The sequence below is a fragment of the Hevea brasiliensis genome, chromosome 6, assembly GCF_030052815.1.
Source record: "Hevea brasiliensis isolate MT/VB/25A 57/8 chromosome 6, ASM3005281v1, whole genome shotgun sequence".
Lineage (NCBI taxonomy): Eukaryota > Viridiplantae > Streptophyta > Magnoliopsida > Malpighiales > Euphorbiaceae > Hevea > Hevea brasiliensis.
Window position 1 is genome coordinate 102,909,999 of NC_079498.1, and position 16,220 is coordinate 102,926,218.

At 34.9% G+C, this 16,220-nt stretch overlaps 1 protein-coding gene across 1 annotated transcript in view; it reads right to left on the reverse strand.

Moving 5' to 3' along the window:
- Positions 1-8,223: 8,223 nt before the first annotated feature.
- Positions 8,224-16,220, reverse strand: part of LOC131180700 (vegetative cell wall protein gp1-like) — a 38,103-nt gene continuing 30,106 nt past the window's right edge. The window contains exon 2 of the mRNA XM_058148064.1: positions 8,224-8,253. Coding sequence (XP_058004047.1) covers positions 8,224-8,253 — 30 coding nt within the window. The remainder of the gene's footprint in view (positions 8,254-16,220) is intronic.

The following is a 16,220-nucleotide window of genomic DNA, read 5'->3' on the forward strand; positions in this document are numbered from 1 at the left end:
AATAAATTTCTTTATGAGATTGTTGTGTTCATCATATTTTCTACAGATAAACTTCTTCTTGAATCATTTGATAAAAAACGGCTTACCCATTTGCTCTATGATGCAGTAGATATTTATTAAAATGTTATAAATCAAATATAAAAAATTGATAATGAGGATTTCGTATGCTAAAAAATTTTCATATATGGCCTTATTAAATTTATATTAGAAGCAAATTATAAAAGACTTATTTATTTTTTTTTAAATTAAAAAAAATTAATTGAACTTTAAAATATTTTAAAGACTTTTATAATTATTTGACATAACTCGAAAATTCTAAATAAACGTTTTTGCCATAACTAAGAGTTATGTTTTCATAGTGCCAATTTGATTAACTTTAATACTCGAGTAATATTATACGAGTAATTTATCATTTTTACCTTTCCACTCCATTTATCTCTCTTAATTATTATTTTTTTTTAACTTAGCGTATATAAAAAACTTGAGTTCCAGCTCATGGATTAGATAGAGACGTTTAAATTCAATAATTGACAATTCCAAGTTGTCTTCATCGGGAATATAAAATCGTAAATAGTCGAAGGATATTTAATGTATAAAAGTTTTACTCCATAAATTAACAAGAAGTTGTCTACATATACATTTAAGGCAATTAATACGGATATGAATGTCTACACTTGTGCTAATGACACAAGCATGCCTTTGAATTGAGGTCACGGCTATTATAAACTCGAATTTATATGGCAATAAATTTAATAATTATTTAATTAAATATTTATATTTAAATTTATTTATTTTTTATATATATAATAAATATATTAATATAAATATTTAATTTAATAATTATTAAATTTATTTTTATATAAATTTAAAGATAACACTTTCTTTCTTTAACCAATGACTTGGAAGGTGGAATTGAATTCAAATGGTGATGATTTTTCATTCATTCATTAATTTAGTTACTATTAGTTGCTATGGTCAAAATAATTAATAAAGATAATCAATGGTTTGGTATGTATAATTAATTGTTCTCCATTAATCACATCCACAAATAGCGATAAGATCCTAAATATTGCTAGCAGGCTTAATATATACTCTTTCGTTCTATTCTAATAGGTGATTTTGAAATTATTTTTGTCTCATTTTTTTTTATTTTAAAAAATCAAGAAATCATTATTTTTTTTTAAATTTTGTTCTTATCTATTATTATTTCTAATGTATTTATTTTTGTTATTATAAAGGCATTTTAATTAATTATTAATTTTTTTTTATAAAAATTATATTATTTAATAATTTCCTTAATTTGCATGTAAAAATCTCAAAAAGTTTTTGAAATGAGATGGAGGGAGTGTAAATTAAAATCGTTAATCATAACATCCTTAATTAAGGATAAGCATGTGTCAAAGAGTGGTACTATTAAGCTGTGTAATTAGGAGACGCATGTGTTTAGCTGTGTTACGGTAAATTAATGCGGTCATTTTTCTTTCCCTTTGATTTCTTTGTTCTCTATCCTCCTTTAAAAAGAAAGAAAAAAATTAATTAATATTAAAATTTTTATTTGAAATATGATCGATCAAGAAGTATTATTTTTATTTTACCTTTAAAAGATATAAAAAATAAAAAATTGAGTTTGAGTTTTTTGTTTTAAGAGACAAATATAAAATTAACATGTTGATGAATCAATATATATACAAAATCTTTAAAATTTTAATAAAATAATATAAACTTAATAAACTAATATAAACTAATAAAATAATATAAACTTAATAAACTAATAACACAAAAAAGTAGAGATTTTAAGATCTTAAAATGAAGTAAAATTTTGCAAAATTATTTATAAAATAGATTGGATTAATGATGATAGAATAAATTTATTTATTTGAGAGGTTAATTTTAAAAACAATTTGAAAACTTTCATTTTTTTCCAACTTATTGGTTAGTTCTCTAATTTTTTTTTTTAATTTTTAAAATCTTGAAGAGACTGGTTGTGTTAGCTGTGAAGTAGCTTCCGCAAGTGCACGGGTCACAGTAGTATAGTTTTAAAAATAATATCGTTACCACAGGGAATTATACTTAAATTTGAAATAAAATGATAAATTAATTAGGATGGTAAAATTTAAAGATAATAAAAATGAAATTTAAAATTAAAATTGATATTTGAGGAATTTAAACTAAATCAAACAATTAACTAAATTAATTAAACTAGATTACCAAAATTTAAATTGAAATTGCTAATTATGAAATTTGGAGGAATTAAATCTAAATTCAATAAAAATTAAAGTGATTCTAGAGATAGGGTTTTCAATATTGTTTGCATGTGGTTTATCCCCAATTTAACCAAACACATGAGAATTACAATTTTGAAGGAAATCAATTCTTAGTTCTTTGAAACCTTTTACAAGCATTTCAAAGTTGGTATTCATTAAATCAAACCTTGTTTTCACGGTATTTCAAACCTAACAAAAACCCAATTAAAGCTCTAATTAATTTTGGAAAGTCCCCTTAATCCTCTTAGCTTATCTCTAATACCAAGAAAACTAAGTTTATTGCAAGATTATCTATCCCAAAGATTCACTTTTCAGTCCATCTGTCAAGGATTAAAACTTAACTTAATGAGGGCCCATTCATCAAACAAGGCAACAAGCTCACAAGTAATAAATCAAAATACAGCAAATCTCATTTAAATGACTAAATCAGTTTAAAAACCACAATACAAAGCAATATTTATAAACCCATCTCTATAATCTCAAAGATCTACTCACAAATCATGGTTTCAAGACGAACCCAAGTATAGAAATGAAGAAATAATGAAAATATAAGCTAAGGAACCGAAAAACCCAGTAAAATGATGAAGATTCTGCTGCTGGAGAGTTGCAGAAAACGGCTTCTGCTGCTGCTGCAAAACAAGATTTCACAAGCTTCTCTTCCTCTCATTCTTTCTTGCAAAATCTCCCTCTCTTTCTCCTTATGGAAAGAAAGAGATAAATGAGCTTTTATATGGTTCAGAGCTCTGCCCTAGAATGGGTAAAAAGGTAGAAGATTCTGGAGAAAGTGATATATTAAATCAGAGGGATGAAAGTGCCACGTCAGCCATTTTTATTAAAACGGCACAAGCTAAATCGGTTGTGTCGCGGGTTGTGTCGCAGGTTGTGAAACCTGCTGCCCAAGAAAAACTTCATATCTGACAATCGACACAAACTGTGACACAAGCTATGTCGCAGGTTGTGTCACTTTCGGCCTCTTTAACTCAACTTCAAAATTTTGCAATTCAACTCTAATTTCTTCCAAATGGCTGCTATGATCAAAATACACCAAAATTCTCCAAATTTAACCTACAAAACAAATAAATTCCAAAAATTAAACTAAGAAGTGTAAAAATGCAAAATTGACTAAATATACGCTAATATCTATAGTAATAGCTATGAACAAGGGTAAACTATGTGCAAAAAATTATACCTAAATGATGATATAAAGTGCATGAATCAAATTCCCCCATACTCAAACTCTTGCTTGTCCCCAAGCAAAATTTCATTAAAACTCATTTGGAAGGGAATAGAATCAGTCTTTGAAAACACAAAAATCACTAATCCAAACCACCAACTTACCTCTAGCCACCAACATTCCAAGTTCCCACCAGCAAAGCACAAAGAATGAAGCAATCACTCTCAACAATTACAGAATAGCTAAGAATTAACCAATCGACCCAAGCAACAAATACCAACCAGCTACAAGAGTCAATTGTGCCTAAACAAACCTAAATGAAATAGATAGCCAATGTGTCTCAAATAGATGGTGAGTAATGTATAGAGGATTATATTGCCAAACCCATATGCAAGCATAAAAGATCTAACTCCACTAATGTAATAAGCATTTTTCAAAGAATTATTAGGTCTTTTAAGGGTTATAATGGGGTCAAATAAGGTAAAATTGTGGTTAACAAATAAAGGGAATAAGGAAAACAAAATATGAGAATAATATTAATTATGAAACTCAAAGTGCATCCAATATTCTTTTTTTTTTTTTCATTTTTTTTTAAATCAAGAGGAAAGAAATTCACAATGAATCTCAAGTGCTATCACAATGATTATATAAAGGAACTACTTTTATACTTTTATTATTATTATTATTATTATTATTATTATTATTATTATTATTATTATTATTAATTTTTTTGATTTTGTACTTGTCCCTATTTCATGTCACACTCAAAATTACCTTTGGGATATTTTGGTGACCCTTTTTTTTTAATCAGCTTTTCACAATTACTCTAGCACTTTTCAAGATGTTTCAATCCTCCAAGTTTTTTTTTAATTTATTTATTTTTTTATGCACTTAATTGCTAAAATATTATTCTCATAAATAGGTGGTATTGTTTAGGTTTTATGGCTAGGTAAATGATTTGGGTTCCAAAGAAATTAGGGAATTAAGGTTCAAAGGGGGTTTGCAATGGTTGAAATGAAATTAAGGTAGGTTAAGGCTAAATGTGAGGTTTAAAATATGAAGGAATGCCTAAATCATATTCTTATCAAATGCAAGTTAAAAATTTCGCTTTGAAAGATCTAAGATGATTGTTCTAGGAATGGTGAGACGACAATGACCATTTTCTTTCTTAAAGGCTTATTCAGACACTCAAAAACTCAAAATAACTAATCAGAATCTGCATACCTAGATGAATATATTAATTTTTAGCTATTAAGTAAGAGAAAGAATAATGCTTAAGACTTTGTACCCAACTGGAAACTTTCATTCCACTAACCATCTAAAGGCAAGTTAGATTGCTTGAATAAGCAACTTCTGAAATTCAAAGACTGGTTTAAAAATCCAAAAATTTTAAATGAATAAATGAAATGCATGAATGTATAATGAACCTATATGCAACTAAGTATGCATAACTAAGTATATGAAGCTATATGTAGTGTATATATGTGAATATGTACAAGTATGAAGTAATGAATGAGTATGTCACTATATACAAATGAAAAGAAAAAATAATTTTTGCAAAAAATTTACCCTCTCCCCCATGCTCAGATTGGACATTGTCCTCAATGTTAAAAGATTGCAAGAAATGGGATAATTTGACTATAAATTCAATGGGTTCACTCAAATACTGTGCAGAAAATAGGTGGCTAATATGTGCATAAAGAATGGATATGTAAGCCTAAAATGGATAAGGGATACCCTGTTTCATAAGTGGTAGCACAACTTGTGCTGAAAATGACACAAGCTGAGATAAGAATTGTTACCTCATTGAAGGTGCAGCCAATTTAATTAAATAAAATTTGGACAGCTGCTGCACTCATTGCAAAAAAAATAGTGAAATGGAATCCATTAAAGCAATTAAACTCAAAAAGTTGAAATAGAGAGGTTAAGCTCAAAAATATAACCATGAGATATCCACTCATCAAGTGAACTTCCAAAGTAGCATATAAAAGGAAGTGAGCAAAGCATTAAAGATTCAAAAGAAAAATGTACTTATGAGCAACTAAAAAAAAACTGAATAAGCAAATGTTTCAAATAAAAGAAAAGTAACAAAAGTAAAATATTAACTAAACAAGTTACTAAAATCACTAATTAATTAAGCAACTAAAATAAAGACATAAAATATGTAAACTGAAAATAGAAGCTGGTCAGTCATGAATGATAACTCCTTTGCTCTTTCCATCTTGTGGAGGTGGTGGTGCTTTTGGTGGTTGCTGTGGAGAAATGATGCTCAAAATGAGTGCTTGGTTAGTTTCTATCTGCTCTAGCTTAGCTCGCATGGCTTTCAACTCGTCTTGCATTTCAGCACTTCTATCCAAATATATATCAGCTAAATCCCTTAATGTTTGAAAAGAAACATCTGTCATTTACCGAAAGGAGTAAATCTCATCACTGAGATTCTCCATGAATATTAGAAGGGTTGCCATGGAGGGTCCAGAAGCTATTGATGAAGCAGGTTGTGCAGCTGGTGGAGCCTGGCATGGAGGTTGTGTAGAAGGCTGCTCAGTAGGTTGCTCAGATGGTGAGGAGGAGCTAATTGCAGTAGGGGAGCCTGGTGGTGTTGCTGCTAGTGCCGGAATCTCATTAAGCTGTGTAGCCTCATTTTTAATATAGAGTTTTTGGTTGGCCAAATGAGGTCCATCCAAATACAGCAAGCCAGTTGTAACGGCAGCACACCTATGAACTTGAGGGTCAAAACCAAAATAATGTGCAATGGGTGTGACCAAACCTCCAAACACAATCTTACCAGTACTCCTAGTAGTTTGGTAGAGCACATGGCGGCAAAAGTAATAACAAGGTGAAACCTTTTTAGCAGTTTTGGCACACCACAAAAAAAATAGATCATACTGAGACATTGTGCCAACACTTGCTCCTCTTCCTAAAATTGTTTTTGCAATTAATCTTTGAAGCAATCGCAAGGAGTGATTCTCAATTTTAGAGGCCTTACTGTGCCCAGGTTTGAAAACACCTGCTAAGGGTGCTATTTGCTGCCAAAATTCATGCCCATTATAATCCCTTCTACTGGTAGGCATTTTAATCAAACCATCAGTGGGAAACCCAAATATATGATGAAAATCATCCATGGACAGTACCCTACCTTGACCGAGGCATCTAAAGTTGATTGTCAAGTTATTATCCAATTCATATTTATGCTTACTAGTGGACAGAGAGGCCATAAATTCCTACACTAGAGTGGGGTAAACCAATTCCTGTTTATGAACAAATCTCACCCAACCCAAAGCATCCAACAATTTCTGCATTTCATCATATATATTCAAAGATTTAAGTGTAAACACATCCAGATATCGAGTCTGAACAATTTCTCTAGTTTCAATTCTTGTCTTATTTTTCTTCATTTTGGCAGTAGGCAATACCCATTGTCTGGCAATAGCTACAGATGAAGGAATAATGGGGTTACCTGAAGATTTCCCCGGGTGCTTTACTGCTGATCTCGGGATTCCAATGCGAGCACCAAGTACGGCAGAAGTGGGCGGCTGGACTGGTTTAGGCTGTGTGGGCTATTCAGATTTCTTTCTCTTTATACTGCTTATGGTTTTGTGTGGCTTAATATTCTTGGCTTTCTTCTTCTTGTATGTAGCAATGGGGGCATCACCAGAATGGGTTGCCGACGAGTCAGTATCCATGGGGTGGGTGGGTTGAGGTTGCGGCGTAGGGTGTGAGGAATGGGGAGGGGAGTTTTCGAAGGAAAGAGGGGAATCGGTTATGGCGAAAATGGAAGAGAGGGAGCGAAAAAGAAGAAGAAGAATACGAAGAAGTAGAAGAAGAAAGAAAAAAAATGTCGTTGTGGATCGTGGGTGGCGGAGGTTGCTGCATAGAGGAAGGAGTGGGGTTGTGCCGGAGGTTATGTCAAGAGAAAGAGGGAGGTAGTGGGGTTATCGGGTATGGGTTTGGGTTAGGGAGTAAAAGTGATGGGTTTTGTATATGGGTATGGGCTTAGTTAAATGGGCTACAGGCCATGGGTTTGGTTTAGTTAGTTGTTTTTTTTGTTTTTTTTTTTTTCAAAATGGGTTAGTGGGCTTTTTGGGCATGGGGTTGGTTACGGGCCCATTCTGGTGAATTAGGTTGTCAACCTGCAAAACAAAATAAAAGACACAAGTTAGAACACAAGGATGGAGGTTGTACCGAAAGTTGTGAAATCTTCTGCCCAAATTGTGCCCAATGAACACAAGCTATGACGCAACCAAAATTGATTGTACCGCATATTGTGAAATATTCTACCCAAATTGTGCCCAGTGAACATAAGCTACGACACAACCAAAATCGACTGTGCCGCAGGTTGTGAAATATTCTGCCCAAATTGCGCCCAGTGAACATAAGCTACGACACAACCAAAATCAATTGTGCTGCAGGTTGTGAAATCTGCTGCCCAAATTTGACAAAATTACACAGTACCTGAAAAATTGAAACAAATTAGATTTCAAGTGATTAGACCTTCATAATATGAATTCTAATTGCTCAACCTGTTATGTTCATCAAACACTCATAAAAAAAAATTTTCAAAGCACCAATTCACACATCCACATTCAAACAATTTTCTTTTTTTAAACCAAGATGTCAAAGTTTGGAAAAAAATTTCCTCTTAAAATTAACAAAAAGGGCAATGAGTCCTGCAAAATCCACCAGCAAATAATCAACAATAGAAAGATGAAAAGTATAAGTGAACAAATTTAAAACTAAAATTTAAAGCTTAAATTTAAAACTAGAACAAAAACAAAATGACTAATGCTAATTTGCTTGCAATGAATTATATCCCATCTGCATAAGAAGATTAGAACAATGTCAAACTTTGAATAAAGAGTATAGAAAAATTTAAAACAAATATATGAAAGAAATAAAGAATCAATAAAAATTTGTGGGTTATAACCAGAAATGCTAAGTTTAGGTCTTTAGCTTGACCTTACTCAATCTAAATTTTATGGAGAATGAGAGAGATAGCAGGTTGCTATCTTCTCAATTGGCTCACCAACTGAATAATGCCTCAACCTTTGCCCATTTACCTTGAAATTATCAGATTTTTCACCAAAAATTTTCACAGCACCATGAGGAAAAACTTTCACAACTTCAAATGGACCTGACCACCTTGATTTTAATTTTCCTAGAAAAAATTTCAACCTTGAATTGAATAAGAGCACCAAATCTCCTTCTTTAAAGTCCTTTTTCTTGATATGCTTATCATGCCATTTTTAGTTCTTTCTTTATAGATCATAGCATTTTCATAAGCGTCAAGTCTCAATTCTTCTAACTCATCAAGTTGCAAAAGTCTTTTGTGTCCAGCAGCTTATAAATCAAAATTGATTGCTCTTATGGCCCAATAAGCTTTATGTTCTAACTCTACGAACTAATGGTATGATTTCCCAAAAACTAACTTATAAGTTGTAGTTCCTATGGGGGTTTTAAAGGCTATTCTATATGTCAAAAGAGTGTCATCTAATTTAAGGGACCAATCTTTTCTAGACTTGTTGATAGTTTTCTCTAAGATTTTCTTAATTTCTCTATTTGTGATTTCTACTTGGCCATTTGTTTGAGGGTGATATGGTGTGGCAATCCTATGCTTTACCCCATACTTTCTCATCAATTTTTCAAATTGGTGATTGCAAAAATGGCTACCATCATCACTGATTATGACACATGGGGTACCAAATCTGGTCAAAACAAATTTTTTCAGAAATTTCACCATAACTTTTGCATCATTGGTAGGTGTAGCAATAGCTTCTACCCATTTAGATACATAGTCCACCCCTACCAAGATATATTTATTCCCATAAGAGGATGGAAATGGCCCCATGAAATCAATTCCCCACACATCAAACAATTCAACTTCTAATATGGACTGTTGGGGCATCTCATCTCTCTTGGAAATATTGCCTACCCTTTGACACCTATCACACTTGCTTACAAAGTCTCTCACATGTTTAAACATATTAGGCCAATAGAAACCTGATGTCAAGACTTTTTCAACAGTTTTTGAGACACTACAATGACCACCATATTCAGAGGAATGACAATGATAGATAACATCATTTATTTCTTCCTCTGGTATACATCTCCTAATTATTCCATCATTACATCTCCTAAACAAAAGAGGCTCTTCCCAATAATAAAATTTAACATCATGCAAGAATCTTTTCTTTTGCTGCCAAGATAAATCAGGTGGCAAGACACCACAAGACAAATAATTCACAATATCAGCAAACCATGGGAGTGCAGATTTTAACACATACAACTGCTCATTCATAAAAAACTCATCAATTGGCACAATATCATCATCTTTATTTTCAGTTTTTATCCTAGAAAGGTGATCAGCTACCACATTCTCAACACCTTTTTTCTCTCTTATTTCTAAATCAAATTCTTGAAGTAACAAAATCCATCTAATCAACCTAGATTTAGCTTCTTTCTTGCTCATTAAATACCTTATTGCTGCATGATCAGTGAAAACTATTACCTTTGAGTTGACCAAATAAGGACGGAATTTATTGAGTGCAAATACTACCGCAAGGAACTCCTTTTCAGTTGTAGCATAATTAACTTGAGCTTCATCAAAGGTTCGGCTTGCATAGTAAATGGCATAAGGTTTTCTATCTTTTCACTGGCCAAGGACAGCTCCAACAGCAAACTCGCTTGCATCACACATGATTTCGAATGGCAAAGTCCAATCCGGGGGTTGCATTGTAACGCCCTCACCATAGGTAGTCCGCACATTTTACTGTTCCGATAACTAATGTCTGTTCGGATAGTCAAAATGTTTGGAACTACACCTAAACTATAATGAGGAGGCATAAATTGAAGAAATAAATGTTAAGAAAATATAGAAAAAATTTGGAAAAAAAATAAATTAATGTTTAGAGGATTTATAAATTGGTACAAAAATAATAAAAATAACCCGATATGCATTATGAAAGGCATTTTAGTCATTTCACTCCCAGAGGTGAATTTTAACCTAAATGTCAAAATAAAATTTAGAGAATAAAAATAATTAACACAAATTAATATTATGAGTTGAATTAGGAAAGAAGAAGAAAAGGAAAGAAAAGAAAAGAAAGGAAAATAAAAAGACTTATGGCATTTAAAAAAAAAAATTTTAAGTACACATAAATGTATATATATATATATATATATATATATATATATATATAGCCATAAGAAACAAAAGCCACTAAACACCATCTTCTTCTCCACTCTTTCTCTCTCTCTCCCTCAAGTTGCTGCCCATCCTTGGTCCCTCATTTCCACCATTGTCATTCAAGCTCCAAGCTTGATTTCTCCCTCATTTCCTCACTAAAACCCATAACACTCTTCATTAAAAATACTCCCCATACCCTAAGGAAGCTTTAGATACCCATTTGAAGAAGAGAAATTGAAGTTTGCAAGTTGGGTCACAAGGTAAGTGTAAAAATACCACTCCCTCTCTTCTTTAAATCTTGTAAGAATAATGAGATGAGTGAGTATTCCATGAAAATGAAACAAATAAAAAGAAATTGAAGAACCCTAATTTTGGCAGCCATGAATCTTGTGAGGTTTGCTATTTTTAAATGATGAAAAATAGTCCTATAAGGATGTTTGAATAGTTGATATGATAAGAAGTGTAAAAGAGTTGAGTTTGTGTAAATTGGGTGATTGGAATTAGGGTTTATGTATATGATGTGGAGACTTTATGTAAATACTTGAAATTGACTTGGTTGAGTTGAGATTGATGCTTATAGAAGTGCCATATATGCTTATTTCAAGTTTAGAAGAAGGAGGAGATTGAAATTGGGAGTGTGAATTTTCTGTAGGTTGTGTTGTTATTGAATCCAGTAGATTTTTATTGCCATATCTCCCTTTGTGTTGCCCCAATTGGTATGAGGCCAATTGGAGGTGTTTTGGGACATCCAAACCTTCATTTTTCAAGAAGGAACCCTGCCTAAATTCTGTCAAAATCATGACAAATTCTCTACCCAAACCCGAATGACCAAACACTGAAACCCAGAAAATGACTAAATGAACAGTACGTGTTCAATTGGCCATAACTCTCTCTCTATACTAGTCCAAATGACCTAAAATTTCATCAATGGAAAGCTTAGACATAGGGCTACACTTTTCATGAACACCACTTGACCCAGTTTTGCCTTTAACTAATTCAAATTGTTAGCAAAATTTGGGTCACTAAAATTGCCAACCCAAAAAATGACCAAATGACGTGTTCATTTGGTCATAACTCTCTCTATACTAGTCCAAATGACCTAATATTTCATCAATGGAAAGCTTAGACATAGGGCTATACTTTTCATGAAGACCACTTGACCCAGTTTTGCCTTTAACCAAATCAAATTGTTAACATAATTTGAGTCACTAAAACTGCCAACCCAGAAATTATCCAAAATACTGTTCCTTTAGTATTTTGACCTTAACTTGAGTTCTATAACCCCAAATTCAGTGATTCAAAAACTGAAATTCAATTTTAAACATAGAGGAGCAATTGTTATGAAGAAAGTGTGACTAAATAGACATCATAACTTAGTCAAATTCCTAGATAAAAATAACACATCAACATGAACCTAAAGAAAGGTTCATGGGAAAAATGCTATATATGATAATTAAAATACTCATAAGGATAATTAAATATTAAAATAATATGAATATGTAAATTGGGACTAATGTCCTATTTATATAAAATTAATGGTACCAATGAACAGTATTAGAAAATAGTAACAGTGAATAGTGCTAATTTAATTAAAAATGTTTAATTGCCCATTGTATACCTAGACTTATTTATTTAGTTTGGATAAATTGGTATACCAATTAGGGACTACAGATAGCAGTACTGCCTATCGAGAAAATCATGAACTGATAATATATGTCTGGTATGATTGTTCTACAGGCTATATGCCTACTTACTGGCCATTGTGCCTACTTTATTTCTGGCTTTACAAGCCTGACAGCGGGTCTCGTGCCCGACAGCTGGCCTCGTGCCTGACAGACGTATACTGGACAGACATATGGCTGTCTAACCAGTATACACCCGTGCATCCAGCTTTTATAATTTGTTATAGGTTTCTTGGGCATTGAAAATGATTAATTAAGATTGAATATACAATAAGTAAACAGAAAAGATCCTGATAAATTAAATTGTTCCCAAAGTGAAATAAAAATGTAAAAGACACAGAAATTATGAATTTACCATTATTATTTAAATTGTTAAATTATTGTTATTATAAATTATGCACCAATAAGCATTATGCTTAGCGCGTTAGTTTTCCATCGCGTAGGTACTGGAGATCGGTCCCAGCAACCGCAGCAGCAACAGTAGTAGTGCTCACACAAAGACCGATCAGATCTGCCAGTGTTTACTAGTTACCTCTACAGTTGTATTTTGATAGGGCCCATATATAGATTAGTATTTTGGTTAATTATGTTTAGTCATGATGTAATTACTAGTTTATGATGTATTTCATTTTGGACTTAAAATTAAACTTGAGATTGAAATGAAAACTTGTAATTTATTATCAATGAATTTCCATATGAATGCAATAGATGATACTTCATTTTGAGATCTCATAAATAGTTGTGAATGATATGATAAAAGAGAATATGATGATATGGAAATATGTGAGATGACTATGAATATGTTAACAGGTGATAGTGGAACCCGCCAGATGCTAATAAAACAGGGGAGGCCCTGTCCGGGTCTCCACAGAAATAAGTCATAAAAAAAAAAATTTACACATAGAATACATGTTTTAAATGACATCAAAAGTTTACAATAGATATGATAAAACAAGATAGGGTGCTCCGGCACCAAATGTGACACTTCTTGCTCGGCTATACAGTAGACAGGTAAGGGGCGTCACATTTAGTGGTATCAGATCAGAGGTTTAGGCGGTCCTAGACCTAAATAGTTAGAAATAGATAGAGTGCATCACATGCATGGGCCTTTAAATGGAGTCGAGGTGACACTAATGCAGATATGTTTCTTTGTCTGTTTTATAGGATCGATGGCATCTGATCCTTCAGAGCACGGACCTCTAGGACCGATAGAGGAGGAAGTAGAGAGTCATGCACCTGCTCCTAGTTGGGGGAGAAGTGGTTGTAGAGCAGAGTCATCTCAAGGTACTGTGAATAGGGCACAGCAAGCCTTCTATGAATAGATGACACAGCTGTTCTGTCAGATCATGGAGCCATTCCCCAGCCACAGCCACCTCCACCTCTACAGCCACAGCCACAGCCACCACCTGTACAACCACCTCCACCCCCACAGCTGCAACCTGTACACAGATCTCCACTAGAGAGACTGTGGAAGTATGGGGCAATTGACTTCAGAGGTAAGAGGGATGATGATCCAGCCGCAGCAGAGTATTGGCTGGAGAGGACTGAGAGGGTATTACAGCAGTTGCACTGCACCCCAGAGCAGCAGTTAGAGTGTGCTCTGTCACTGCTACAGGAGGATGCATATAGATGGTGGGTGACAGTATCTAGAGTAGTACAGCCTGTACAGATCACCTGGGAGTTCTTTCTGGCTGAATTTAGAAAGAAATACATCAGTCATGTGTACTTGGAGGCCAGAAGGAGAGAATTCCTGGCACTGAGACAGAGGCAGCTGACAGTCTCCGAATATGAGCGAGAATTCGTGAGACTTAGCGAATATGCATTGGAGTTGATACCGACAGAGGTTGATAAATGCAGAAGATTTGAGGATGAACTGAATGACAACATCAAGTTGATAGTGACATCTCACCACTTCACAGATTTCTCTCTGTTGATAGCATCAGCCCCTAATGTGGAGAGAGTCAGAAATGAAGAGCAGTCCAAAAAGGATAGGCAACGCCAGAGGGGTTCTAGGTTTGGTCAGTCCAGTTCAGCAAATATGGGTAGTAAGAGGCCCAAGGAGTCTCAGGGTCAGACTCAGGGTCGGGGTAAGAAACAGAAGTCTCAGTTTGCTCCAAGGAGAGGAGGAGGACAATCTGGTGCATCAGTGGATGTTTCAGATGTGGGTCTACGGATCACTTCCTGAAGGATTGTCCACAGAGGAACACTAGTGCTCCCACTGCTCTGCCTCAGATAGAGAGGTCTACCCCAGCAGCACAGAGGGGTAGGAGACCTGCGAGGCCTGGTGGCACATCACGAGGCCATCACTGCGAGGCCTACCGCAGAGGCAGGGGATTAGGGTAGCACCTCGTGCTTATGCCATGAGAGCTCGAGATGAGCCAGAGCCAGCTGATGTCATTAGAGGTACATTTTCCCTTTATTATCTGCTAGTATGTGCATTGATTGATCCGGGTTCCACACATTCATATGTGTGTATCACACCACCAGTTGATAGAGGGGTACAAGTAGAGGAACTAGAGGAGGACATATAAGTTACAAACCCTTTAGGCTATAGTGTCATGGTGAAAAAGGTCTACAAGGGTTGTCCTCTGAAAATACAAGGGTATGAGTTTTTAGTTGACTTGATTGAGCTACCATTCCATGAGTTCGATGTGATATTGGGTATGGACTGGTTATCACATCATCAGGCGATGGTAGATTGTCGGCTAAAGAGGATGTCACTATATACAGTAGATGGGGATGAGGTTACAGTTGTGGGTGAAGGAACAGGTTATCTTTCCACCATCATATCAGCCACAATAGCCAGGAGATTGATAAGAAAGGGCTGTGAGGCTTTCTTAGCACATGTGGTTGACACCAGGAAGACTAGCCCAAGCATGTAGGAGATCCCCACTGTATGTGATTTTCCGGATGTGTTTCCGAAAGAGTTGCCGGGTTTGCCACCCGATAGAGAAGTGGAGTTTGCCATAGAGGTTATGCTAGGTATTGCGCCGATGTCCATTGCTCCATATAGGATGGTACCTACTGAACTGAGAGAGTTGAAAGTTCAGTTACAAGAGCTACTAGACAAGGGCTTCATACGCCCTAGTGTGTCACCCTGGGGAGCACCAGTGCTATTTGTGAAGAAGACGGACAGTACCCTTCGGTTATGTATAGACTACAGATAGCTGAATAAGGTGACTGTGAAAAACAAATACCCTTTACCTAGGGTAGATGACCTGTTTGATCAGTTGAGGGGAGCTGGAGTATTTTCCAAGATAGATCTCAGATCAGGCTATCACCAGTTGAGAGTGAAGAAGACAGATGTTCCTAAAACTGCTTTCAGGACCCGGTATAGACACTATGAGTTCCTAGTGATGCCATTTAGGCTAACAAATGCACCAGCAGCTTTCATGGACCTAATAAACCGCATCTTTTATCCCTACTTGGATCGGTTTGTTGTGGTCTTTATAGATAATATATTGGTGTATTCTAAGAATCGGGAGGAGCATGACGTGTAACGGCTCGGCCCACTAGTGATACTGTCCGCTCTGGGCTGAAGCCCTCACGGTTTTAAAATGCGTCAATAGGGGTTACAAACCATCAACTTATAAACCCAGCATCTCTCCCGTGTTTTGTCGATGTGGGATTTGCCTAGGGTGTTACAATCCACCCCCCTCATGGGACTCAGCGTCCTCGTTGAGGTTTGCCCCACCATCGTTCAAGGTTGCACGCGGAGCGGCTCTGATACCACAAATATAACGGCTCGGCCCACTATTGATACTGTCCGCTCTGGGCTGAAGCCCTCACGGTTTTAAAACGCGTCAATAGGGGTTACAAACCATCAACTTATAAACCCAGCATCTCTCCCGTGTTTTGTCGATGTGGGATTTGCCTAGGGTGTTACAAAATTGTAACACCCTAGGCAAATGTAACAC